This window comes from Ahaetulla prasina, chromosome 7 (genome assembly GCF_028640845.1).
Source record: "Ahaetulla prasina isolate Xishuangbanna chromosome 7, ASM2864084v1, whole genome shotgun sequence".
In the NCBI taxonomy this organism is placed as follows: Eukaryota; Metazoa; Chordata; class Lepidosauria; order Squamata; family Colubridae; genus Ahaetulla; species Ahaetulla prasina.
In genome coordinates, this window is record NC_080545.1 from 74,464,727 (window position 1) to 74,492,561 (window position 27,835).

Sequence of the window (27,835 nt, forward strand, 5' to 3'; positions counted from 1 at the left end):
CATGGGGGCGGGAGGCATGCAGGGGGTGCGTGTGCATGCGCGGACACCTGCAGGGGACGCATGCAGGGGGGTGCGGGCATGCAGGGGGAGGGTCATATGCATGGGACCGCATGTACATTGGGGCGCGCACACATTTGCGTGCACGCACACGCGCTTTGGGCACTCAGTCTGGAAAAAGTTAGCTATCATTGGTGTAGACTTATTGAAAGAAACAGACAATATACAGTAAATATGAATTTTTAGTTTTCTCCTATAAGTTAGTTTTTGACTCTTGATGACTGCCTAATCTATTCCCTGCAATATTTGGGAAGTGGTTTGCTCTTGCTTCCTTCTTAGGGAAGGAGAGAGTGTCTAGCCCAAGGCCACCCAACTTGCTTTGTGCTTAAGATGGGATTAGAACTCGTGATCTCCAATTTTCTAGCCTAGTGCCTTGACCACTACACCAAACTGGCTCTAAATTTGAATATCATGTAATCTCAAATCCTGTATTCATAGTATGATTTATTTCAAAGGATACACAACAATTTTCAAACTAAGGGCCACATTTGGCTTCTGAGCAGCGCCTAGGTAGAAGGGCATAAAGTGAAAATATCTAAGCCAGGAGAAAACTAAATTTAATTTGACTTTGTATTTTACTTTAATTAAAAATGTAATGAAATATAATGTATAATTTAAACATTCCCCACATCTCTGACATTAAAATGTGCAAATATCTTTGGAAGTATTCTTGCAACCAGGGTTCTGGGACAGTTTTCACGTTGCAAGTCACTTGCTAAAATGTGATGCTTATGCCTGATGTACTAACAACTTAAATGATTGGAATCCTATCTTGCCTCTAAGGAGGTCAAGGTGATATACTGTATCTGAATTCTAGTTCTTCAAAACATTATCTTTACAGCAACCTTGTAAGCTTCAGGTTACCCAGATTTAAATAAGTTTAATTCTAAGGTCCCTAGATTTTCTCTGATAATTTAATATCATATAGCACTGGCTATTATTCTTTTTCTATGTTTCTTAGAAGCTACATTCACATCAAACTTATTTCCAATCATGGTTTATTGAAATACATAAAAATGAGATTACAAATAACACTATGTTGAAAGTCAGTCAGCCTCATCACAACTTAATGTAATGTACAAAGCAGGCTTATGAAAATATGAAAGATTTTTCTACCCCCTGGTTTCCAAATTATTGCCGGAAAAAATGCCCTGATCTTCAAATCATGCACAATTTTCATGCGATTTAAATGTGGTGAGTTTACTTTCCAGAGTAGCAAGGTTTAGCACGAATTCCAACCGTGCCATTTACAAACACGTCATGTTGTGTTTTTGTTCTCCTGTCTGTGATTCTATTGAAAGACTTGCGGATCTGATGGAAGAACATCAAGAAGAGCTGGCAACCATAGAGGCTGTTGACTCAGGAGCTGTGTACACATTAGCTTTGAAGACCCATGTAGGAATGTCAGTGCAAACATTCCGATATTTTGCTGGATGGTGTGACAAAATACAGGCAAGCTAATATTCGAGTTGATGTCAAGTCTTCAGTGTTATACGTGACATTATTTAGACAATTCAATGGTTTTAAAGAATTAGTGCAGAGAAAAGTAAAAATGCACTTCTTAAGGTTTGCCTTCCTCAAAGACTGATTCTCTTCCAGAATTATTATGTGGGTCAGATGTAAATTCTTGCTAAAGATAAAGGCAGCACAACCCAGAACAATAGCAGAGTTTCTAAGCAACTTAGACAAGGACTGAAAGGGGTGGCCAGTAGCTGAAGTCCACTTTTTTGAATCAGGCAGTCAAAAACCACGCTAATCTCACAGAAATAGGAATTCATTTCTGAAAAACCAGGCCCTATCTTTGTATTAAGATTGAACAACTTAGCGTGAAGCAAGCACTTCACTTAATGGGGCCATGGGTCATTATCCAAAATGGCAAATCACACTACTGGACAGAAATCTCAAATGGTTTTTGCTAGTGAGCTAGTTTCTGCAATCCAGGGAGACATTTATGAAGTGCCAATTTTTAAAAACTGCTTAAAGGTGGAAAGCTACAGTATATCCTCAGTTTTTAGTAGTAATGGTCAAGAGTGGGTTTTGGGGGATCATGAAAGGGGAACTAAAGGCCAAATGCAAGCCTGATTTATAGTTTACCAACTCCTGTCTTATGTAAGCAGTTGTGTGTGAAAGGATTACAGGTAATCCTTGACTTACAACCATTCATTTAGTGAACATCCTAAGTTACAACGGCACTGATAAAAGTGACTTAGGGCCATTTTTCACACTTAAGACCTATTTGCAGCATCCCCATGGCCACATGATCAAAATTCAGATGTTTGGCCACTGGTTTGTATTTATGAAGGCTGTAGTGTGACACGATCCCCTATTGTGACTTTCTGACAAGCAGAATCAATGGGGTGGCCAGATTCACTTAACAACTGGGTTACTAATTTAACAACTGCAATAATTCACTTAACAACTGTGGCAAGTAAGATGGTAAAATGGGGCAAAACACACTTAACCATCTTGCTTAGCAACAGAAATTTTGGGCTCAATTGTGGTCGTAAGTCGAAGACTACCTGTATTACTTTTTAAAATAAAAACATCAGTTCTGGTAAGACCATTTTTGTTCAATGAAAAGAACTCTGCTTTTAAACTGATTCATAAACAGGGTTATCGGGGGGGGGGGGGGAATCCCACACTGAAAAGATACAGATAATAGTAGAAAATGTCCATGTGGCTTCCTCATTACCAATATTTTTATCATGTATATTTATCAGCATTTGGGATGTTTTAGGAGACATTCTGTAACTGCCAACAGGTTATTCAGACACATGTGATGATACAATTGATGCCGCTTTCGTCATGACTGTCATTTAAAAAAAAAGGATAAGTGTTTTTTCATTTAGGGTTCTACCATTCCAATAAATCAAGCACGACCAAACCACAATTTAACGTTCACCAGAAAAGAACCCTTAGGGTAAGATCCGTTGTGTTTGTTAATGAAACCAGACTCCGATTAATTTTACTCATAAAATGTTTCTCTTGTCTTTTGAAATTCAAATTTGCTTTTGTGTTTTATTTTCTCCCTGCAATCTGAAGAGTCTGTGCTATTGTTATTCCATGGAATTATCCACTGATGATGCTGGCATGGAAGAGTGCGGCGTGTTTGGCTGCTGGCAATACTTTAGTTCTGAAACCAGCACAGGTAACATCGACGGCCATCGATGCCTTGGAATACAGCACTCCTTGAGGCTGGCAATTCTAGCCTGGCAGAGATACAGATGTAGAATGTCTTTTAACCAGATGGTTAATCCATTATGGGCCTTAATGGAAAAGCACAGATAGCAATAGCACTTAGATTTATATAGTGCTTCATAGTGCTTTACAGCTCTCTCTAAGCAGTCTACAGAGTCAGCATATTGCCCCCAACAATCTGGGTCGTCATTTTACCGACCTTGGAAGGATGGAAGGCTGAGTCAACCTTGAACCAATTAGGATCGAAGTCCTGGCAGTGGACTAAAATACTGCATTCTATTGTGCTACCATGGCTCAATTAAAAATAGAACATTTGTGAACAGCATTAAAGTACAACAACATTCCCAACCTGGTGCCCAGAAGCACCTTGCTAGCAACAGTAATGGGAATTTAGTTATATATTTAAAATATTTATAGCCTGGCTGTCCTTCAGAAGATCTTACAGTGAGTTACATTCATGCAAGCAAGCCTAGGTTATAAAACCCAAAAAGATAAGTGAATGCACACAGTAATGTGTCCACATACTTATTGCAGGGGATACTATAATTAAATTAAAATGTATTCTATGAAAACATGCGTATGGTGTACCTCTACAATCTAAATTAAATGTTTATATTTAGGTAACTCCGCTGACTGCCTTGAAATTTGGAGAGCTCTCTGTGAAAGCTGGATTTCCTAAAGGCGTTATCAATATTTTACCTGGTTCAGGTACAGTGGGAGTATAAATATTTATAGCCTTTCCTAACCTGTTGCCCTTCAGTTGTATTGTAAGTATGCGACTCAGAATTTTTAGTCTACATGGCCAACAGCTGAGAATTATGGAATATGCAATTATCACATGACTAGAGGGCCTCAGCTTGGGTTCAAAGAGTAGCTCAGGTGGAAGGAGGTACAGGAGCATTAAACAACATTCTGCTTCAAAATCTCCAGTTCACGATTTCAGTAAAAGTCATGGTATTGTATCTCTCACATTATGCAGGTGGTTTAGTAGGACAACGCTTATCAGAACATCCAGACATCCGTAAACTTGGGTTCACTGGCTCAACACCAATTGGGAAACATATCATGAAAAGGTAATCCTTTCCTTTCGTAATATTTCTCGGTGTTAAGAGAAGATCTTAACTTTTGCTCAGTGGGAAGTTGTATGAATGCTGCTTTAGCTGAGAATCTCCGTGTCATTTACCAGCTAGAACCACAAGTGTCACACTCACCATGTCACATTGCTGTCATGACATTTTTCCCATTCGCAAAGCTGGGGTGGGCGTGGCCTGTGCGTGATGCATCTGGCCCCCAAGCCGCCAGTTTTACACCCTGAGCTAGATAGTCAGCATTGCCAGAATAATATTGAGTTAAACACTGGTATTGATTTGGATGCACCAAACTTGCTCATGTGAGCATTTTCCCTGTTTTTCCTACCCACTTCCAAAATTTGCTATTACAAGTTGAGTGATCTTGGCAAATTTAGCTAGGATCCAGTCAAAGTAAGAGAAAAATGTCAAGATGCCAATTATAATATGCAATTAGTTTAGCTATGTTTAGTATTTAACTTATTTTTGGGAAACAACCAAAATAAGTATATAATAAATTTTTTATTCCATGGTATGTCTTAATATCACTAAGAAATGAGGAAAATGGTATTTGATTTTCAGACTTCTGTCATTTATCATTTTTATTCATTATAGCTGTGCTGTCAGTAACCTGAAGAAGGTTTCTTTGGAACTGGGTGGAAAATCCCCACTGATCATATTCAATGACTGTGAACTTGACAAAGCTGTGAGAATGGTAAATAAGCTTTCAAGCTCCATATAAGATTTTCTTCAGAAAGAGTATCGTTAAACTGTCCCATACTACACTGTGCCTTTTTTACTAGTGTTCTGGAGAAGAGTGTGCAACCTGCAGCTCTTGCCACACTACATGAGCCTTTTACATTTTAAAATCCTCCTCAAGCAATTGATGCACATAGGAATACCTACCATTTGGACAGGAGAGAAGAAGAGAACTAGGCAGAGAATTGCAGAAAGAGAAAGATGGACAGAGAAAGACATCTCAGAAATGAAAATTGATGGTTTCATCCTTTTTGGTTCGTGATGTGCCCAGTGTTTGCTTAGGCCCACATATTATTGCAGGTCCGCAAATTAGTCCCAGAGGAAAGAAGTTCTCAAGATTAAATATTCAGTACTCATATTTCGATATTCTTAAAAGACAGTATGTAGTAATGATAAGCAGCATAATAGCTACAGACTCCTCTTTGGTGATCCTCAGGTTCCCTGTACTTTTTGACATTTTCTAAATTTAAAAAAAATTTAAAAGGACGCCTCAAGAATTTGTAGCGATGCCTTCTGGCTATGCAAAATTGGGATGGTAAAGAACATCTTGAAAGGATGATTCACTTTCTAGTAAATTAATATTTTAGGACCATCCATCCTCAGCAAAGGCTGGTTTTTCATGGCAGCCTATTTGAATACATCAGAGGTGTCAAAGTCAAACTCGATTTCATTGAGGGCCACATCAGGCTGTGTTTGACCTTGGGAGGGGTGTGGCCAGGGTGGGTGTGGCCAGCTCAACATTCATTTTCAGCCACAATGGTCTCAAGCAGTCCTCTGGTAGCAAAAACGGAGCTCGAGAGGACAACGCTCGGCCCTCCTAAGCTCCATTTTCCCTGGCAGAGGCACCACGGGCCAGTCCTGCACTGTTTCCAGGGAAGTCCCGCGGGCCAGATCTAAGCACCCCGCGATGCAGTCCACGGGCCTTAAGTTTGACACCCCTGGAAATACACAGTTCTTCCATGGCTTTCAAAATTCCAAAAGGGTATCCAGCTCTTAAAGACTGCCTGTTTTATATTATTAAATTTTGTTAGGTTACTAAATATGTATAATAAATTTTTTGGGTACTGCATACTGTGGTCCTTGATTTATCAGTCATAACTTCTTTGTTATGTCATCCAGCTTCCATTATATGCAGAAAATCCTTTCTCGTTTTTGATGGATATGTTACTCTTCTCCAAGCTGGCGCCCTCCAGATGTGTTACAATTTAACTCATTGTTTCCTGACAGCAGGGGGAGCTAAAGACCAACACATCTGGAAATCATTAGGTTGGAGAAGCTGAGCTACACAGACTGAGACTGAGATTTAGCTTCATATTATCACCTTGTTAACCCACCGAATGAAAAGTTTTTAAAAAGAAAAAGATTTCAAGGTATCCATAAAAACCACCAAACCAAAAATGGAATATTCTTTTTCTTACGATTCAGGGCATGGGAGCAGTATTCTTCAACAAAGGAGAGAATTGCATTGCAGCTGGTAGACTGTTTGTTGAGGAATCTATTCATGATGAATTTGTTAAAAGAGTGGTAAGAAACTTTTAAGAGTCGATGTTGAAAAGTAATTCTGCTGTACCTATCATTTATTTATTTATTTATTTATTTATTTATTTATTTATTTTGTCACAACATCATACAAAAAGATTATATAGTATATACACATATAAGCATATATAGGAAGAAGAAAAGAAAACAATAGGACAGGAACGGTAGGCACGTTTGTGCGCTTATGCACGCCCCTTATGGTCCTCTTAGGAATGGGGTGAGGTCAACAGTAGAAAGTTTTTGGTTAAAGTTTTTAGGATTATGGGAAGAGACCACAGAGTCAGGTAAAGTATTCCAAGCACTGATGATTCTGTTGCAGAAGTCATATTTTCTGCAATCTAGATTAAAGCGGTTTACATTAAGTTTAAATCTATTGGTTGCCCTTGTATTATTGCAATTAAAGCTGAAGTAGTCTTTGACAGGAAGGACATTACAATAGATGATTCTGTGAGTTAAACTTAGGTCTTGTCGAAGGCGACGGAGTTCCAAGTTTTCTAAGCCTAGGATTTCAAGTCTGGTGGGATAAGGTATTTTGTTGTTTTCAGAGGAATGGAGAACTCTTCTTGTAAAATATTTATGGACACGTGCAATTGTATTGATGTCAGAGATGTGGTGAGGGTTCCAAACAGGTGAGCTGTATTCTAGAATTGGTCTAGCAAATGTTTTATATGCTCTGGTTAGTAGTGTGGTGTTTTGGAAAAGAAGCTACAAAATTAGGTTTACAACTCTTAGAGCTTTTTTGCTATGTAGTTGCAGTGGGCTTTGGCACTTAGATCATTTGACATGAAAACTCCAAGGTCTTTAACGGGATGGGGGTCGTCTGTAAGGTAATGTCCATCTAGTATGTACTTAGTGTTTGGGTTCTTTTTTCCTATATGTAAGACTGAGCATTTGCTGGTTGAAATTTGAGCTGCCAATTTTAGACCAAGCGGTTAGATGGTCAAGGTCGTTTTGAATGATAGAAGTGTTGTCTGTGGTGTTAAATAGTTTGACATCGTCAGCAAAGAGAACACAATTACTTGAGATATGGTCACAAAGATCATTAATGTATAGAATAAAGAGTGTTGGTCCAAGGACGCTGCCTTGAGGAACGCCACTCTTGACAGGAACAGGATTTGATAAAGCATTGCCAATTTTGACCACTTGTTGTCTGTTAGACAGAAAAGTAGATATCCATTTGTGGAGGGGTCCTGAGATGCCATAGGATGTTAGTTTAAGGAGAAGTTTATCGTGTACTACTGAGTCAAAAGCTTTGCAGAAGTCTATGTAGATTGCATCTATTGATTTGCCTTGATCTAGATTTGAAGTCCATATGTTTTTGCAGTGGAGAAGTTGTAAGTTACATGATAACTTTTTCCTGAAACCAAATTGTTTGTTGGAGAGTAGGTTGTTAGTTTCTAAGTGTGAGGTAATGGATTGGTTGATGGATTGGTTCATTGTTTTGAACAAATAGTCTTCAATTTACAACACAATTGGGACGAGAATTTCTGCTGTTAACTGTCAATTTCTGCTGTTGTTAAGTGAGTCTTGCCCAATTTTACAAAGTTTTATCAATTTTTTTGACTGTGGGTGCTAAGTGAATTACTCTGTTAAGCGAATCATGTGGTTATTAAGAAATCTGGCTTTCCTCATTGACTTGTTGGGAGCTGGCTGGGAAGGCTGGGAAGGCAATCATACTACCTTGGGATGCTGAAACCACAGTAAATATATGCCAATTGTCAAACACCTGGATTGTTGTAAGTCACTATAACAAGTTTTTCCAGTGCTGTTGTAACTTCAGATGGTCACTACATGAATGGTTGTAAGTTGAGAACTACTTTATTTTATTTTATTATTTATTTATTCATACTTTTTTGTAGTTGTAATATTTTTCATTGATCAAATATGAGTAAGGGAGCGAAGCAGAGGTGGGTTTCAGCAGGTTTGACCAGTTCTGGAGAACCGGTAGTGGAAATTTTGAGTAGTTCGGAGAACCGGAGTAAAAATTCTGACTGGCCCCGCCCCCATCTATTCTCTGCCTCCCAAGTCCCAGCTCATTGGGAGGAAATGGGGATTTTGCAGTAACCTTCCCCATCCATGCCCACCAAGCCATGTCATGCCCACCAAGCCACACCCACAAAACCGGTAGTAAAATTTTTTGAAACCCACCACTGGAGCGAAGCCCTATTTTTTTCAGTGTTCATTGATTTTCTGAGGTGGCAGAGTTACAGGTTTGTTTACTTTTGATCAAGCAACTTTTATTACTTTTCAAGCTCTGCTGACCAGGTCCTAGAGAAGGTACTTTCTTTGTCCACTTCCATATCATTGGATATGAATGGATATGGATCTGCCCACCAGCAAAAATTACTGATACCCTAGCAGCTTGCTTCAGTATCAGATGTTATGGGCATTATAACGTGAAACACAGTATCTGAAGAATTCCAGACCATTTCCTTATATTTGGTTTGAGGTTTAGGAACATATTGCTGTTAAATACTGCACGACTCTATACTTTTTCTGTGTGTAGATCAAACTTTAAACTGCCAGAAGGAAGCCACCTTCTTGGTTTTGTTGTTGGCCAAAAAATAAATCATTTTTCTGGTACATTCACATAGCGTGCTGTTATCCACTAAGAGCCTGCACACAAGCATACTGATTTTACATTAGTCACTCCAACTCTCAACTATTCAGGGCCCTACAAATCCTTCTTTAAAGTTATTCCTTGCTCGATGGTCTCCTTCCTCCATCTTATAATTCGGTTTTGTTCTTGTCTACCCTCAAGAATGTTTGTTCTTTCCATATAGGGCTCAGTACAACATAAGGTGAACCAAGAGAAGACAATGTCTTCTACTGTTAACTTTAAAAATCCTAATCTAGGCATTGTTTTAAATACTGTAGAATTACTGTATTATCTGTAAAATTTTAGTTGATATATTGCACTATTTAATCCCTATTTTCTTTGAATAATCTTTAGGTGGAAGAAACCCGGAAGATGAAAATAGGTGATCCACTGGATAGAGCCACAGACCATGGACCTCAAAATCACAAAGCACATTTGGAAAAGCTTCTGGAGTACTGCCAAACTGGAGTAAAAGAAGGAGCAACTTTATTATATGGAGGAAGACAAGTATGTAGACCAGGTAAGTAAGATCTAATATAGCCGTGATGGCGAACCTCTGGCACGCGTGCCACAGGTGGCATGCACGTGGCACGCAGCACTCTATGGGGACATGAGCGGTTGCCCCAGTTCAGCTTCACCATGCATGCGTGCGCGCCTCCCCTGACCAGCTGGTTGGGTCTCTGCCGCACATGCGCGGGGGCATGCAGAGGGTCGTGCGCACATGCACAGGGAGTGAGGTGTGTGTGCATGTTCAGGGGTGGGGCATGTGCAGGGGCATGCACATGTGCAGGGGGTGGGGCATGTGTAGGAGGGCACATGCGCATCGTATTTTGGGGGTTTGGGCGCATGCTTTGGCCACTCGGTCCGGAAAAGGTTAGCCATCACTGTAATATAGGGATATTAAAAAGCATTTGAATGCATTTGAAGCTTTTTTTTTCCAATGTAAAAGAAATCATAGTATGGCACATTATATGAATTTTGACTAAATGGGGTGACAATGGAAGTAATAGCAAACATACTGTACCAGCAATTGGACCATCATAAATATGCCAGAATGGCTGATGTTGTTTATCACCATGTTTTTCTTTTCTTTTTAAAAAAATAATATTGTTATTAAATTTCAACATCAAACATTAAAATACCAACTAAGATAAAAGCAAAAGGGAATTACAAGACAAATTAAGTGACAAAAATACATTAAAACAAATTTAAAAGGAAAGTGACTTCTGACTTTACCAATAGTTCAATTATATTCAGCTGGTGACCCACCAAAATGTATGTTGCTGTTTTTATAATAGTTAATTCTTCAATTTTATTCCTGCAGTCATGGTAGTATCAAAAGAGTCAAGTATAAAGCATATAGAGGAAGGGGTGTTGAAGGGGAAGAAGGCAACTGATCATAAAATGTACAACAGAAACTGTAAACCTAGCTACAAATGATCTATGACACCCTTGTTTGAAAACCAAAATTATATTGAATGGATGCTCTTGTTAAAATAATCAATTGGCTAAAAACTGAAGTTCTTGTTTATTAGCCAAGTTATATATATATATAATGCAATGAGATAACCTATGACCCATGTATCAAGATAGAAAATGATGGAGATTTGTAACTACCCTTTTTATTAGGCTTTTTCATGGAACCTACCATATTTACTAATGTTGAGGATGACATGCATATTGCCCATGAAGAATCCTTTGGGCCAGTGATGATCATTTCCAAGTTCAAAGACGGGTAGGTTCTGTTCCAATTAATGCTGTTGTTGCTGCAGCTTTTCAAACGCTGGATCCTTGCAGTTAATAGTCATCTGAGAAGAGCAAATGAACCTTCTTCACTCCTTTTCTCCATTGCAATTTACATCTTGGATAAAACTTACGTGAAGTAGATTCCTCCCCTAATTTGGAATCCTGTAGGAGCATGGTGGCTCATGAGGTTAGGACAACTGGGCTGACAATCAGCAAGCTCACATTTGAGAGCTGGTTGCTGCCACGAGGCAGGGTGAGCTCCCATCACATGGTCCAGCTTCTATCGACCCAGCAGTTCAAGGGTGGGCAATCAGAGGTAGATAAATCGGTAGCACTTTGGTGGGTAACCTAACAGGGTCATGAAAGGAGTCTCCAACTGGGCATCCTCCAGGCAATGGTGATGTCACCGTGCAATTCTTTCAACCCAAAAGTGCTTCAGCGCTCTTGGCACAAATGTAATAGTATTTGGAATCCTATAGAGCCTTGGTGGCGCAGTGGTTAGTGCAGTATTGCAGGCCACTTCTGGTGACTGTTGGCTGTCTGCAATTTGTCAGTTCAAATCCTACCAGGCTCAAAGTCAATTCAGCCTTCCATCCTTTTGAGGTGGGTAAAATGAGGACCCAAATTGTTGGGGGCAATATGCTGACTCTAAACTGCTTAGAGAGGGCTGTAAAGCAGTATATAGGTCTAAGTGCTATTGCTATTTAATTACTATTGATGTTCTCAGTCTATGACCTTAAGAATCATGCAATCGTTAATTTTTTGAGGATTAAATATCATTGTTTTATCCGTATATTCATTACATACATTCTAGTCAAGTTCTAAAATACTTCACAAAAATATCAGATTGGATATACAGATAGTTCTAAGCAATGTTGTTTTAACGATATTTCAAGGGCCTCTGGTGGCTCAACAGACTAATGCAGTCTGTTATTAACAGCAGCTGCCTGCAATTACTGCAGGTTCAAGTCCCACCAGGCCCAAGGTTGACTCAGCCTTCTATCCTTTATAAGGTAGGTAAAATGAGGACCCAGATTGTTGGGGGCAATAAGTTGACTTTGTATATAATATACAAATGGATGAAGACTATTGCTTGACATAGTGTAAGCCGCCCTGAGTCTTCGGAGAAGGGCGGGATATAAATAAAAAAAAATAAATCAATTAAATTTCAATGGCTGGTTTGCAATTTCAGACAGTTATAGAATACGATATATAAACCACAATTCCTAAATTACATGCTTGAACTGAAATAAATTTTATTATGGCTTAGCACAATGAGAACACAATGTATGCTACAAAATCTGAGGATGAAAAAATAATATGGAGTGATAAATTTAGCATCTTTGGTGTGTTTTATGCTGTCTATATCTTAGATGTTTTTTTATTGCCGCAGAGATGTTGATGGAGTGTTAGAACGAGCCAACAGAACAGAATACGGTTTGGCTTCAGGTGTTTTCACCAAAGACATAAGTAAAGCACTATATGTCAGTGACAAACTGGAAGCCGGAACTGTTTTTATTAACACTTATAACAAAACTGATGTGGCAGCACCATTTGGTGGATTCAAGCAGTCTGGTTTTGGAAAAGATTTAGGTAAGCAGCGCTTCATATTTTCTCTCTAGACTCCAATTATATTTACCAAGTGACATGTATTAAAGGTAAGAAATTTATCACCTTCCAGAACTCTTTGGCTCCTATTCTGAATCAACATGATGAACAACCATGAACGAAAGAGTTTTGCAATATAACGACAAAAATTGATTTCTATAGACTACTTGTTCTCTAGTACAATGTGAGTTTTGTAATGGATAAATGCAATTGTGAAAATGCATTCGAAAGAGAGTTGTGCTATTTTACCCTTAAAATCAGAGCACACATCCAATACTGTAAACTGCAGCCTGACACTCCCATGTGAAAAGAACATGCAATTGAGGACCTGTTGCAAAATGCAGGATTCCTTTACAGTAAAAGCAATCTTTTAACATCTTAAGTTGCACTTAAGAAAGAAAATTAAATGGCTTTGGTCCTTGGAAGACCAAGGCTGTAATTCTGCCTATTCAGTCACTCCCTGCCAGCCAGACATATAGGCTTAATGATGTGTTGTAAAGCACCTTCTCAAAAAAGTGGGAGGATTCAGACAAGTGCAAAAATAGGATCTGGAGAAGCTGCATTGGTCCATGGACTACTGTCTGCCTACCTTTGCTTTGAATTTCAAAGCTTGAATTCCTGTACCAGTTCTTTCATTAATTGTTTAATGGCCATGTTTTTATCTGGCAATTATTAATTACCTATCTTATATATACCTATATATATATACCTATATATATATACAGAAGTCTCATTCATCATCTTCAGGCTTCAGCTTGGTGCTCCCAGATAGGTATATATATACCTATCTTATAAGGGCCGTGGTGCTCAGGCTGTAAGATAGCCTGTTATTAACAGCAGCTGCTTGCAATTACTGCAGGTTCAAGCCCCACCAGGCCCAAGGTTGTCTCAGCCTTCCATCCTTTATAAGGTAGGTAAAATGAGGACCCAGATTGTTGGGGGAACAATAAGTTGACTTTGTAAATATACAAATAGAATGAGACTATTGCCTTACACACTGTAAGCCGCCCTGAGTCTTCGGAGAAGGGCGGGATATAAACGTAAATAAATAAATAAAAATCTTAAGTATCATTTTTAACAGAAAATGCAAGCATGGATAATACTAACAGGATTTTTTTTATAATATGATTTTATAATATAATTTAATTAATATAATTTTATAATATGCTCCATCTTCTAGCCACCTCCCCAGGGTACTTCCCACCAGCCTGATCTTCCCAGAGCCTTCCCTGTCTCATCCTTCTGATACATGCAATATGCACATATCACATTGGCTTGTCCAGCCTTCCTAATTTCCCTGCCCATATTAACTGGCCCTCCAATCTTCAGTACCTATAGAAGGCTGTCTCTTGTATTGCCTTTTGCTAAACCAATCTCCATCATACTGAGGGTTTACTTGGTTTTGAATTCTACCTTGCTTTTTTGCAAGCACTTCCACTGTGAAGAACTTTGCACCCTTTGCTCCAACTACTGCAGACTTCCTTATTCCTTTTAGGTGAAGAAGCTCTTAATGAGTACCTGAGAACAAAAGCTGTAACTGTGGAATACTGAACAGCTCAGCCAAGAAGCCCCATTCTTCCTCTGACCCACGGCAACTAAAGGATTACAAACAACAAAGTAGAAAATGCTTCCTGGCCTGAACATGCCAACTAGTGTCTCAGTGCAATGATCCAATTAAGAACATTTGCATTTATTCACAATGGGATTCCTCAGAGGAGTTAAAAACTTGCTACGGATTACTGTGATCACAAAGTATTCTTTCCTGTAGCTATCATGTTCTCCTCCATCTGCTGACATTTAGGGCTAAATGAAGGCGAGACAGAAATCCAGAAACCATCAAATTTCTGATATTTTGTCTCTATGAACCTTTTACTTAAGTTGGAAACATGCTATAATTTTTTTATTTGTCCTCAGTAACCATGGGGGTCTTGGCCACTTTACACCAGCATCATACTTTTTTCCTGCAATAAACATTTTGCATATTTGAACTAACTCAGAAAACCAGTTCACCATAAACATGGTTTATGTACCCAAGGAAGTGCACTTATTATGAATCTGTACAATAAAGAACTGAACATCCGTGTTATTCCCCTAAATAATAAAAAAAGTAGTAGAACTATTTTGTAATCTGTTTGCCAATGAGTTGTATGTGATCTCTAATTGTGGGTGCCACATTAAATAAATGCTTTTTGGATGTCCTGTAGTATTTAATGACCTAGTATTGCATCTGTAAGATAATCTCTCTCGCTCTGTAATACATTTACAATGTTTTAAAGTTAGGGGTCCCCAACCCCCAGTCTGTGGCATTGGTCCACGATATGTCAGAAACTGGTCCATGCAAAAAAAGCGACGGCCCAACCACGGGACGCAGGCAACACACAAAACCATGCTCCCTCAGGTCCACAGAAAATCTTTTCTCCACAGAACTGGTCCCTGATGCCCAAAAGGTTGGGGGCCACTGCTCTAAGTCATATAATATATATTAAGTTTTGATTCAGGGAAAAAGTCTGAACACAACCATTCTGAATTATTCAACAAGAACATCATTAAAGCCATGGATTAGTACAATTTGTGAAGACAACCATGCCAGGTTTTGAATGTATTTACTACTTGTAATTGCAAAATATTTTTTGAAAACAACATACAACATTGTGGTATAAAATATAGTGAACAGAAAGATAGACTACAGTAGCATTAATCTCAAAACAGAAAGCTGCTCTATCTAAGCAGAAAGATATTTTGCCATTTGCATCTTGTGTATGAGTTTTCCAGTATACTATGGAAAATAGAAAATGTTGGTGGGCTGTGCAAGGCCACCTAAATTTTATTTATATTTATGTTTTACAATTATTATCAACTCAAATCAATGCACTGCATGATGATCCTCTTCCCTGAAGGTTATGGACCATAATCTACCATTTACAGTATCGGGCTATTAATAGTTGCTAATTCCGGAATATTCAGCCTATTTGACTTTTCATGTCAAGCATTCCTGATTTGCATTCAATCCCATTTTCAAGTAAGCAATAACAGCTCAAATATTATATATTCAGAAATAAGATGATCTTATTTAGTGGAATATATGGTTCCAGTAATAATGCATAATCATAACAAACTTTCCATAATAAAATAAAACTAATTTCAGCTCAAATTGGCATGTATCTTGCAAGTTGATGCCTTTTACAGTATAAAGCATACCTTAAAATTATTTTTTATTCATCTTAAATATACTTTATGAGAATACAAGGCATATTTTAATTTCAAAGTTGTAACGTGATCTCAAACTGGCTGGGATTATAAACTCCCAATTTGATTTGTAGCATATTTTGGACCTTTAAAATATACTAGATTCCCAATGGCATTCCTCATTCTCCATTATGAATGCAGCTTATCCACAAAAATATTTCAGTCTAACAAATTTTTTTCACCTTGACCTTAAAGGACAGTTTTTATGCAAGGTGAGTAACCTATGGCGTAAACAAATAAGCTTGAATCCCAACCAGACCTGGGAGTTAAAAAAGTAGTTCATTTGGAAGGCCACTACTATTAACATACAACAGTGGGTCACCAGCCCAAATACTTTGTAATTGAAACAATCTAGACTAAATTATCTGTTTTCCACAGACATTTTCTTTGACCTCTGTGCAACCCAAGAGTTGGCATTAATCTGTGATATTATTACAGATTAAATCATAAATAGTTCATAGCTATTATTCTTTTGTTGCTATCTGGTCCAATTATTCTATCTGCTTTCCCCTCAATTTTACAAATGAAATCCTCATTAATTTCTTCTGACTTGATAGCAGACCTACAACAGATTTTTTTTACACATCTCCATATATCAAGTACACAAGTTTATTAGTACACAGCACAACTTTCCCAGAGGCCTTGAAAAAATGAGGATTACATGTCAATATTGAAATGGCGCAAAAATAAGGCTAATTCACCCACTCAGTTTTTACTCTCCAACATTTCTATTCGTCCTTCTCTTTTTGACAAAGGAAACTTAATATTTTCTTCGGTAACTTCTTCACAGGTAGAGCTCTCCTCACATTCCGAATCATCTTCTGATTCTGTTGTATCACAGTCATTCAGTTCTACTAAGGCCACATTCTGTAATAATTTAAATAATGAAAGTAAGATAATATTAAGTGCACAATGAGAATGTAAATGTACATCAGTTTCAGTGCTGAACTATGAAATCAAAAGCAGTTAATTTTTATTTTCAATAACACTTAGAAAATATCTCAATGGCAGTTCATAAACTATTCCCACAAGTACCAGTACCAAAGAGTAGGAGTCCCAACCTACCAGGTCCAATAGGCATGCTCACAAGGTCCCTTTTATTAATATACCATTTTATAGGACCAAGATTTGCCTCATCTACTATGGCCCTGTCAATGGAACAGCCTTCCCTGACCTTCTTGGTCTTCCAGAAAGCCATCAAGACCAGGCTTTTCCCCAAGTATTAGGCCAGGTATTAAGGGAACCTAATATGCACATGTGCATTTGGTGAACTTGTTAATGTCTCCTTCAATTTTCTTTGTGCTGGATTTTTTAAAACTTAGTTTACTTATGGTGTTCTATTTATAGGTGGTCCTCAAATTACAACCATTTGTTAAAGGACTGTTCAAAGTCCCAGCAGCACTGAAAAAAATGGTCAGCTTTCACTCTTATAACTCTTGCACAATATCCAGTCACGTGATCAAACTGGATGCTTAGCATCTAGCATGTATTTACCATGGTTGCAGCATCCTGGATCCTGGGATTTTCATTTGTAACTTTCTTTGGGAGCTTCTGACAAGCAAAGGCAATGGGGGAAGCTACATTCATTTCATGACCTCATGATTCACTTAACAGCTTCAGTGATTTGCTTAACAACCATGGCAAAATGTTGTAAAATGGGACACAACTCAACTGTCTTGCTTATTTTTTTTATAAATTTTTAAATTTTGAATTCAACTGTGGTTGTAAGTCAAGGACTCGGTGTATACTGGTTTTAGCAAAACGATTGTTTTCTGCCCTGAGTTACCTATTTAAGATGGTCAACCATTTAAGATGGTCGGCCATAGAAATAGCTTAAATAAGAAGACTATTTGCATGAAAGCCACTGACAAAGTCAGTGTTTATAACCAAAAAAAAGCAGAATTAATCCATTAATTGCCTTCCATGATCAGAGGCTGAAAACACTTACAAAACAATTGCTGAAAACAAAGCACCAGAGAGCCAGTGGCTCCTATCTACTGCTTAGGCAAATCTTCTGGGCATGAGTTGGTTACCTCCATCAACAAGCAATGCAAGATTAGTGTTGAAATAATTTTTGGAGATAATTTAGTCAAATGTCTTTAGTAAAGGAAGATGCTAACTGCAGCAGTCCCCCTAAATCTGAGACTTTTCTGGTGTATCATATGAAAACTTTGTGACAAAGTTTGTCCCTGATCAGGCTGATGGGGAATTTTGAGAAACACAAACCTCAAACATCCGTATTGCATATGGGAAAGAGAGCTACTCTAACACTTTGCCTGAAAAGTTTTTATGTGCTTACCTGAAAAAAATTATGACACCCATCCCTTTGGCCTCCTAGAAACATGGCTTTTCAGATGGGTTGTGGAGAGTATTATTTAGCAATGCAACTTTTATAAATTTTTTAGCTTTGTAATTTTAGTCATGATTTTTTTTTTAAAATTTGTACCAATTTTAATACTTCAACTGCATAAGCTGTCTTCTCTCTGGCTAGTTTCAGGGGTCAGATAAATTTGATAAATAAAAAATTACTTCAGTAATAGCACAGAAGTCAATTTCAACAAAAAAAGATAACATCCAGATATTATTATAGATAATAGTTTTTGTCTAGAGACTAAGCAACAAGAAGTTATTCTACTCTGGGTATACCATAAACATGAATGTAATACTCTATGCCAAGGAATTATCTAGAAACAAAAATATATTCACCATTTCAATTATTTTTTCCATCGAAGAATCTACATGTTCAATGTCAAATTCTTGGCTAGGTTTGCTGTCCATTTCTCTTCTCAGCTGATTATTTGCACTAGCCATCTGGGGTAGAAAATTCTGCACCTTATCCAAAACTAATGTACAGAAATGTGTTTATGAAAACATTAATATACTTTTAAACTTTTAAAGAATTAAAAAAACATTCCTGGTGAGGGTAAGAGGAACACAGAGATGGCCAACAGCACCCCACATATAGAGAATGAAAAAAAAAACCATAGAAAATATAGAAAGGCAGTGCTAAATATGCTGTTAATCAATTGCCACATTGCAAGATAAAATTATTATGAAAGGTCCAAACTTCAAATTCATCTGTATTTAAATAAAGATGCTATACAAAGGTATACTTCATTTTATTTACTTTAATCACTACTAACTGTTGAGGAGCAGAGAAACCAGTTTTAATGCTCACTCTCTGTTGTGCATAAATAATAGAAAATGCATGGTTCTTCTCAAAGATCTCCATGTGTATTAAATCTTTTGACATTCCTGAGGATACAACCCCTCCCGCCAAAAGGCAAGACTTCATTTATGATTATTACCGTATATACTCGAATATAAGCCGATCCGAGTATAAGCCGAGGTCCCCAATTTTACCCCAAAAACTGGGGTAAACTGGGGACTCGAGTATAAGCCGAGGGTGGGAAATGAGGCACCTACCGGTTGGGGAAACCCTCCCTCCCTCAGCTGAGAAGGCTGGCGGCTCCCCCGCCCCGCCCTCTCACTGCACCGGCAGGGCTTCCCCGCGCCGTCCGGTAAAATGTGAAAAAAAGAAAAAAAAAACTCGAGTATAAGCCGTATATACTCGAGTATAAGCCGAGGGGCTTAAAAAAAAAAACTCGAGTATAAGCCGTATAGACCCGAGTATAAGCCGAGGGGACGTTTTTCAGCACAAAAAACGTGCTGAAAAACTCGGCTTATACTCGAGTATATACGGTATTTTATTTTTATTTTATTTATTTTATTTTTATTTTTATTTTATTTTTATTTTATTTTTCAAATTTATATACCGCCCTATCTCCCTAAGGACTCAGGGCGGTTCACAGGCAGTTAAAATACATATAAATACAGATTAAAAACAACAATTAAAAAACTTATTCTATTGCCCAAATTTAAAATAGTATAAATAATAAAAACCCCTTAAAACCCATAACTTTAAAATCTAATCCAGTCCCGCGCAGATAAATAAGTGTGTTTTAAGCTCGCGACGAAAGGTTCGGAGGTCCGGAAGTTGACGAAGTCCTGGAAGGAGTTCGTTCCAGAGGGTGGGAGCCCCACAGAAGGCCCTTCCCCTGGGTGTCGCCAGACGGCACTGCCTAGCTGACGGCACCCTGAGGAGTCCCTCTCTGTGAGAGCGCACGGGTCGGTGAGAGGTATTTGGTAGCAGTAGGCGGTCCCGTAAATAGCCCGGCCCTATGCCATGGAGCGCTTTAAAGATTGTCACCAGCACCTTGAAGCGCACCCGGAAGGCCACAGGTAGCCAGTGCAGTCTGCGCAGGATAGGTGTAACACGGGAGCCACGAGGGGCTCCCTCTATCACCCGCGCAGCTGCATTCTGGACTAACTGGAGCCTCCGGATGCCCCTCAAGGGGAGCCCCATGTAGAGAGCATTGCAGTAATCCAGGCGAGACGTCACGAGGGCGTGAGTGACCGTGCATAAGGCATCCCGGTCTAGAAAGGGGCGCAACTGGCGCACCAGGCGAACCTGGTGGAAAGCTCTCCTGGAGACGGCCGTCAAATGATCTTCAAAAGACAGCTGTTCATCCAGGAGAACGCCCAGATTGCACACCCTCTCCATCGGGGCCAGTGACTCGCCCCCAACAGTCAGCCGAGGACTCAGCTGACTGTACCGGGATGCCAGCATCCACAGCCACTCTGTCTTGGAAGGATTGAGCTTGAGCCTGTTTCTCCCCATCCAGACCCGTACGGCTTCCAAACACCGGGACAGCACTTCGATAGCTTCATTGGGGTGGCCCGGTGTGGAAAAGTACAGCTGGGTGTCATCAGCGTACAGCTGGTACCTCACACCGAAGCCACTGATGATCTCACCCAGCGGCTTCATATAGATGTTGAACAGAAGGGGCGAGAGAATCGACCCCTGCGGCACCCCACAAGTGAGGCGCCTCGGGGCCGACCTCTGCCCCCCTGTCAACACCGTCTGCGACCGGTCGGAGAGATAGGAGGAGAACCACCGATAAACGGTGCCTCCCACTCCCAATCCCTCCAACCGGCGCAGCAGGATACCATGGTCGATGGTATCGAAAGCCGCTGAGAGGTCTAATAGGACCAGGACAGAGGAACAACCCCTATCCCTGGCCCTCCAGAGATCATCCACCAACGCGACCAAAGCCGTCTCCGTGCTGTAGCCGGGCCGGAAACCGGACTGGAACGGGTCTAGATAGACAGTTTCATCCAGGTGCAGGGGAAACTGATATGCCACCATACTCTCTACAACCTTCTCCGCGAGCGGGTTGGAGACCGACGATAATTACCTAAGACAGCCGGGTCCAGGAGGGCTTCTTGAGGAGGGCCTCACCACCGCCTCTTTCAAGGCGGCCGGAAAGACTCCTCCAACAAGGAGGCACTGTAATCGCCTGGAGCCAGCCTCGTGTCACCTCCTGAGTGGCCAGCACCAGCCAGGAGGGGCACGGGTCCAGTAAACACGTGGTGGCATTCAGCCTACCCAGTAACCTGTCCATGTCCTCGGGAGCCACAGGGTCAAACTCATCCCAGAAAATGTCACCCAGTCCACCCTCAGATGCCTCATCTGAATCACCGCAATCTTGGTCCAGACCATCCCGAGCTGAACGATTTTATCGTATAGATAACCGTTAAACTCCTCAGCACGTCCCTGCAACGGGTCATCCCGCTCCCCCTGGTGAAGGAGGGAACGGGTCACCCGAAACAGGGCGGCTGGGCGGTTATCTGCCGACGCAATGAGGGAGGAGGCGTAGCAACGCCTTGCTTCCCTCAGTGCCACCAGGTAGGTCCTAGTATAGGACCTAACTAGTGTCCGATCAGCCTCTAAACGGCTAGACCTCCAGGAGCTCTCTAGGCGTCTTCTCCGGCGTTTCATCCCCCTCAGCTCCTCGGAGAACCAAGAAGCCGGTTGGGATCTGCGCCGGGTCAGAGGCCGCAGAGGCACGACACGGTCTAAAGCCCCAGCCGCAGCCCGTTGCCAGGCTGCGGCTAGTTCCTCTGCCGTGCCGTGAGCCAGACCCTCAGGAAGTGGCCCAAGCTCCGTCCGGAACCTCTCCGGGTCCATCAGGCGCCTGGGACGGAACCAACGTTGTGGCTCCGTCTCCCTGCGGTGTTGAGTGGCGGTCAGAAAGTCCAGGCGAAGGAGAGAGTGATCTGACCATGACAAAGGTTCTATGACTACATCTCTCAAATCCAGATCCTTCAACCACTGACCAGAGATAAAAATAAGATCCAGAGTGCCACCCCCGATGTGAGTGGGGCCATCCACTACTTGAGTCAGGTCCAAGGCCATCATGGAAGCCATGAACTCCCGAGCCACTGTCGATGACGAGCCGGCCGATGGCAAGTTAAAGTCCCCCATGACTAAAAGTCTGGGGGTCTCCACTGCCACCCCGGCAAGCACCTCCAGGAGCTCGGGCAGGGCAGCTGTCACGCAGCAAGGAGCCAGGTACGTGACCAGCAAGCCCATCTGACACCTATGACCCCATCTCACAAAGAGGGATTCACACCTGGCAATCTGAGGTACAGTGGTCTCCCTCGGCTCTAGACTCTCTTTAATAGCAACCGCCACCCCCCCACCCCTACCCTGGGCCCTCGGCTGATGGAATGCACGGAAACCCGGTGGGCACATTTCGACCAGGGCACGCCTTCAGTGCCCAACCAGGTCTCCGTAACGCCTATAAGATCCGGCGCCACCCTGGATAAGATCGTATTAGGGGGCCTTATTGGCCACGGACCGTCGTTGCATAACATAAGACGAAGGCCCAGGCTCTGAGGGTCTTGACCATCCGGGAACGGAAAAGTCAGAGGATCGGGCACGCGATCGCTTGCAGACATCGAACGCGTGACCCCCTAGACCGATACGATCCCCCCCTTCCGCCATATCTGCCCCTCCCACTTACCGTGCAAATGGAACCACCCTCACAGAAAGGAACACATTCCCCCCCCATAACCTCCGAACCCACTAAATCGCCACGAGCACGCGCAGGGACTGGTTTCCTCCCGACGGGCTACCCCAATACCCGCCTAACCTCCCACCCCCATCCGACACTACCCTCCCCCCCCTCCAACCCAAACCCGTCAGTTCCTGCCCTCCCCTTAAAATTCCCATTAAAATTCCCCTTAAAAACCTGATTAAAATAATTAATTAAAAATCCCCTGAGTCTCCTATTTTTGGCATGTTTTAATAAAGATTTTCTAACATACATATATAATTCAGGAAAGGAACAATCATCAGTGTTTTTTTAAACTTGACTACCTTAAAATGGGTGGACTTCAACTTCCAGAATTCCCACCCAACACAAAACCGGTGTGAACTCTTGGAGTGAAATTCACACCTTAAAGTTGCAAGTTTGAAAACCACTGCTCTAAGTCAGGGAATACTGTTAACTCACTGTAAAAAATAGATATACTTACGGTTGCTCCTGGGCAGCCTGGTTGTCTGTAAGGTTGTGTCTTTCTTTTTAGCATATTTTGGACTGAGCAAAAGTGTTTCGTTGATACCTAGAAATCCAGAAGTCCTGCTTCAGTTGAAAAAGCACATACTATAGATGTTATTAGTACTGTATTTCTCTCTCAATCGGCAGCTTTGCCCTCCCTCTACTACAGATTAGTTGATGCAAATCACTTCCTTCGACTAGCTCCACTGTGAGAAGCATGGCACTTTTTAAAACCCCATGCACTACAGAAACCAAATATTATATTGTAGATAGTATAAACGGAGAAAAACTTTTCAGACTATTGTGCCTTTCAAAAGTGGAAAGCATGAAAGCAGTCTCAATTTCTCATCTACATTTAGGCAAGCATTAAATATACGAAACGATGGAGAAAGTCGAGACAGAATTTTTTTTCAAGCGCAAACTCTCATTCTTTCACTTTTAGCAGGGAGGCGCATTAACATGGTCTTCAAGTTTGCAAAAAAAAAAAAGTTGCACCTTAGTTTTGAAAATATTTGTACGTGATGTTCATTTATTCACGCAAGAACTCACGGATACCATGTCCTTACAGGACTTTTATTTATTTATTTATTTATTTTATCCTTTTGGCAGTTACTGTTCAAGAAGACAGAATCTGAAAGGAAAGCGACCAAAAAAAAAAAAAGGTACAGGTATTGGTTGCAGCGTTTCTCAAACTTGGCAACGTTAAGCTGTGTGGACTTCAACTCCCACAATTCCCGACCCGGCAGCCACTGGGAATTGTGGGAGTTGAAGTCCACACATCTTAACGACGTTAGCCAAGTTTGAGAAACGCAGGGTTAGCGGGAAAGGACGAGACCAGGAAGCGCGACGTTCGTTCCTTGACCTGCGGCTCCTCCCTTTGAACACATTCATCACCAGTTACCTCCTCCGCCTCCCACGGAAAGAAGCACCCGAGATATCTCGGGACCCGCGTTGCCACCGCTCTGCGCCATTCAGCCCGGTATGAGCCCCACTCGCGGGTAACCAAGTGCCCCGCCTCCAAGAGGAAGCCAGAGCACGCGGCCGGGAACGGCCAAAGCCAGAGTGGCTTCGCGAGTGTAAACAGCGCCCCCTAGAAGCACAGAGGACCTTCGTTAGGCTGGAAAAGACTTTATGGGAAGTCTTACATCAAGAGTAAATTGTCTCACATAGTTTCACGTTTGATCTTGTATTTTATTTAAGTTACGGTTTCTTTTTGCAAGCCTCTTTTACAGATTCCAAGTGGGAGTTTTGTGTCTCAGTTACAAGCGACTACATAATTCCTGCCCTGCGGAGTTGTCTACTGTTGACCTCACCCCATTCCTAAGAGGTCTGTAAGGGGCGTGCCTAAGCACACCAGCGTGCCTGTTGTCCCTGTCCTAATGTTCCCTTTAATTATATTCATTTTATGTATTCAATTCATGCTCAATTAGACTTAGAAGAATTTTATTGTCACTTTCAATGTACACTAATCAGCATACCGTAAAACGAAATTTCGTTGCATACAGCTTTCAGTGCCATTCCCTAGATGACTCCACACAATCAAGCGAAGTATTGATAACTTTGCATTGTCAAAAGTATACCATATCCCATACCAAGGGTTTCCATCAAGCCCCCTATTTAGATTTTTTTTTAAAAAAATCTAAATAGGGGGCTTGATGGAAACCCTCGGTATTTTTTAAAAATCCAATTTGAATCTGACAGTTTATCCAAACATTTCGTAACAGTTTTAATAAAGATGCTATCTTCTTGCTATCCTCCCAAAGGATAGGAAGAGTATTGATACTTCTGAACTTTGGTGTTGGAGAAGACTCCTGAGAATACTGTGAACAACCAAGAAAACAAACCAACGGGTCCCTGAACAAACCAGCCCAGAACTCTCACTTGAGGCACAAAGCACCAGGCTAAGACTATCCTACTTTGAACATATTATGTGAGGACCAAGCTGAAGAAGGCTCTAATTCTGGGAAAGGTGGAAGGAGGAAAAAGATGACAAGCAGGAGGATGGACTCAGTTATAGTGGTGATGAGTGCTTCATTGGAAGACCTGAAGGACCACATTAAAAACAAATAGTTATGGAGAAAAATATATTTATGTAGTTATCAAGAGTTGACAATGATTTTAGTGCCTTTTAATTTAATCAAGCAATCCTCTTGAAATGTGGGCTCTATAATTATAAGATTGTAATAGTATGATTGCAACCATCATGTAGATCTTTTCCATTTAATTTTTTTCTGTAATATTGAAATATTACATCATTATCGGTCATCATTATCTCATCAGGAAACATTTTTTCTTGCAAATTTATATTTAATAGACAAACTTGCTAGTCAGTTTAAACATTCTTTTTTGTTTCCCTGTTTAACACTGCTACTTTGGGTGGCTGTTGGAACTTCATTCCCATTCTACCACTGAAATGTAGAGTGCAAACTAGCAATATAGGATAAGCAGGTAACTTCTCCCCAGGCCTTTACATCATCCATGGGGTCCATAGCCCTGATTATTATGGCATTTTATCTTTCTGATTAGCTGTCTGCTCTTTCTATGTATGCACATGGAAGCTATTTCTTGAAAGAGCCTGTCATATACACAGAACAATCTCTTCACTCCTCAGACTATGACTCCCCATTCCGTTCCATTCGAGAGAATAGACTGATTCAGTACAACTGTTCCAGCTGGTCCCAGCAAATGTAAGATCTGAAATAACGATTTGATATTAATATTTTCAAACACATTCTGCAATACAGCCTCAGTTCTTCATCTACTTCCTAGCAATGGGACCAGCTTGGCTGATCTATCCTTAGCTTTTGGTTAAGCTTACCTTTTCTATTCTGTCTCTCATGCTTCTGTTCTGCATCTTCCATAATAAGGACCAGAACATCCCATAAATTAGGGGTGTCAAATTCACGGCCCGCGGGCCAGATGCATCACGCATTGGCCATGCTCACCCCGTTTAGCAAAGAGGGAAAGTCGCGATACTTCATGTGACGACAACATGACGACATGAGTTTGACACCCCTGTCATAAATGGTCTTTCCTACTTCTCATTTCCACGACAGACTGAAAGACAGTCATCTCACTCTAAGCAAGATGTTCCAGCTATTATATTCACAAAACTACGTCAGACACTGATGTTGATTGTGATTTAACACTGTCATTATAATGTTTTTATTATTCTGCTCTACGATGCTGTTTTTACTGTTGTTGATCTTACTTCATTCAAATTGTTAATTTTGTTTTGTTGATTACTGTTGTGAATGTCAATCATGCTGAGTTTGATTTTATGGCAGAAAAGCAGACTTGCTCAAAGAAGGATCCTATTGTCACAGCCTTTATGAGTATTTATTGTCTTACAATATTAAACCCTTTTTTTAAAAATTCTGTCTCAGGCAAAAAATGAGCCTGAGATTTTGAAAAAAGTACAATAAAAAAAATAAACAATGTAATTTCATAGTCCATTGGGGAAGAATAAAAGCAAAATTCATAAAACATGGATCTAATATATCCAAGGAATGAGTCATTGTCCACCATTCTACAGGGCCTGTCAGAGAGAAGTTATGAGTGGTTAACTTGCAAAACCAGTATTTCCCGAATTTAAACACAGATAACAACTATTTGAACAAAACATGACAAGTACATTTTACTGCTCAAATAGTGTAGCTGTACATAGATAAAGGTAAAGGTTCCCTTCACACATATGTGCTAGTCGTTCCCGACTCTAGGGGGCGGTCTTATATCTGTTTCAAAGCCGAAGAGCCAGCACTGTCCAAAGACGTCTCCGTGGTCATGTGGCCGGCATGACTAAACGCCAAAGGCGCACAGAATGCTATTGCCTTCCCACCAAAGGTGGTCCCTATTCTTCTACTTGCATTTTTAACCTGCTTTCGAACTGCAGAAGCTGGTACAAGTAACAGGAGCTCACCCCGTTACACAGCACTAGGGATTCGAACCACTAAACTACTGACCTTTCAGTCGACAAACTCAGCATCTTAGCCACTGAGCCACCCTCGTAGCTGTACGTAGTCTTACAGAATACATATTTGCTCAGTAAGTGCCATCAAATTCAGGGGGCCTGTTTGAACTCAGAAGAAAAGGATTGCTTATAACTTTCTACTAAAGGTTCCATGCTCTCATTTATATTCTTCTTTAGTAAAAGACTGGATTGACGTGCTAAACTAGGGGTGTCAAACTCAAGGCCCGGGGGCCGGATCTGGCCCATGGGGTGCTTAGATCTGGCCTACAGGGCCGTCCTGGAAACAGCGAAGAACCAGCCCGTAGTCCCCCTGCCAGCGAAAATGGAGCTCAGGAGGGCAGGCCTCCTGAGCTCCGTTTTCACTGGCAGAGGGTTGCAGGAGGCCGTCACGGCTAAAAATGGAGCTCAGGAGCCCATTTTCACTAGCAGAGTGCTCCGGTCACCACAGGCACCCCTGATATGACTGACGTCGAGCTGGCCATGCCCACCCTGGCCCCCCTAAAACACAACCCTGATGTGGCCCTCAATGAAATTGAGTTTGACACCGCTGTGATAAACCATCAAGCAGATTCTTTGCTTTTTTGCCTAGCATGATTAAATTATGCCTTAAGAAGAGGTCACTAAACTTGTCTAATCCCCA

The 27,835-nt window shown here is 40.9% G+C and overlaps 2 protein-coding genes across 2 annotated transcripts in view; one reads left to right on the forward strand and one right to left on the reverse strand.

Moving 5' to 3' along the window:
• Nucleotides 1-15,040, forward strand: part of ALDH1L2 (aldehyde dehydrogenase 1 family member L2) — a 32,276-nt gene extending 17,236 nt beyond the window's left edge. Inside the window, exons 13-23 of the mRNA XM_058189952.1 lie at nt 1,359-1,509; nt 2,907-2,977; nt 3,100-3,205; nt 3,876-3,963; nt 4,235-4,328; nt 4,938-5,037; nt 6,507-6,605; nt 9,574-9,739; nt 10,849-10,954; nt 12,359-12,558; nt 14,069-15,040. Of these exons, the coding sequence (XP_058045935.1) occupies nt 1,359-1,509; nt 2,907-2,977; nt 3,100-3,205; nt 3,876-3,963; nt 4,235-4,328; nt 4,938-5,037; nt 6,507-6,605; nt 9,574-9,739; nt 10,849-10,954; nt 12,359-12,558; nt 14,069-14,124 (1,237 nt within the window). The 3' untranslated portion in view covers nt 14,125-15,040. The remainder of the gene's footprint in view (nt 1-1,358; nt 1,510-2,906; nt 2,978-3,099; nt 3,206-3,875; nt 3,964-4,234; nt 4,329-4,937; nt 5,038-6,506; nt 6,606-9,573; nt 9,740-10,848; nt 10,955-12,358; nt 12,559-14,068) is intronic.
• A 119-nt stretch (nt 15,041-15,159) lies between these two features.
• NOPCHAP1 (NOP protein chaperone 1) lies at nt 15,160-24,275 on the reverse strand. The gene is made up of 4 exons (XM_058189957.1): nt 24,127-24,275; nt 23,203-23,289; nt 18,526-18,662; nt 15,160-16,686 (listed from the first exon to the last, which is right to left on the reverse strand). Exons 1-4 carry the CDS (start codon nt 24,194-24,196, stop codon nt 16,525-16,527), a joined length of 456 nt encoding a protein of 151 aa, XP_058045940.1. The 5' UTR covers nt 24,197-24,275; the 3' UTR covers nt 15,160-16,524.
• Between the last annotated feature and the right edge of the window lie 3,560 nt (nt 24,276-27,835).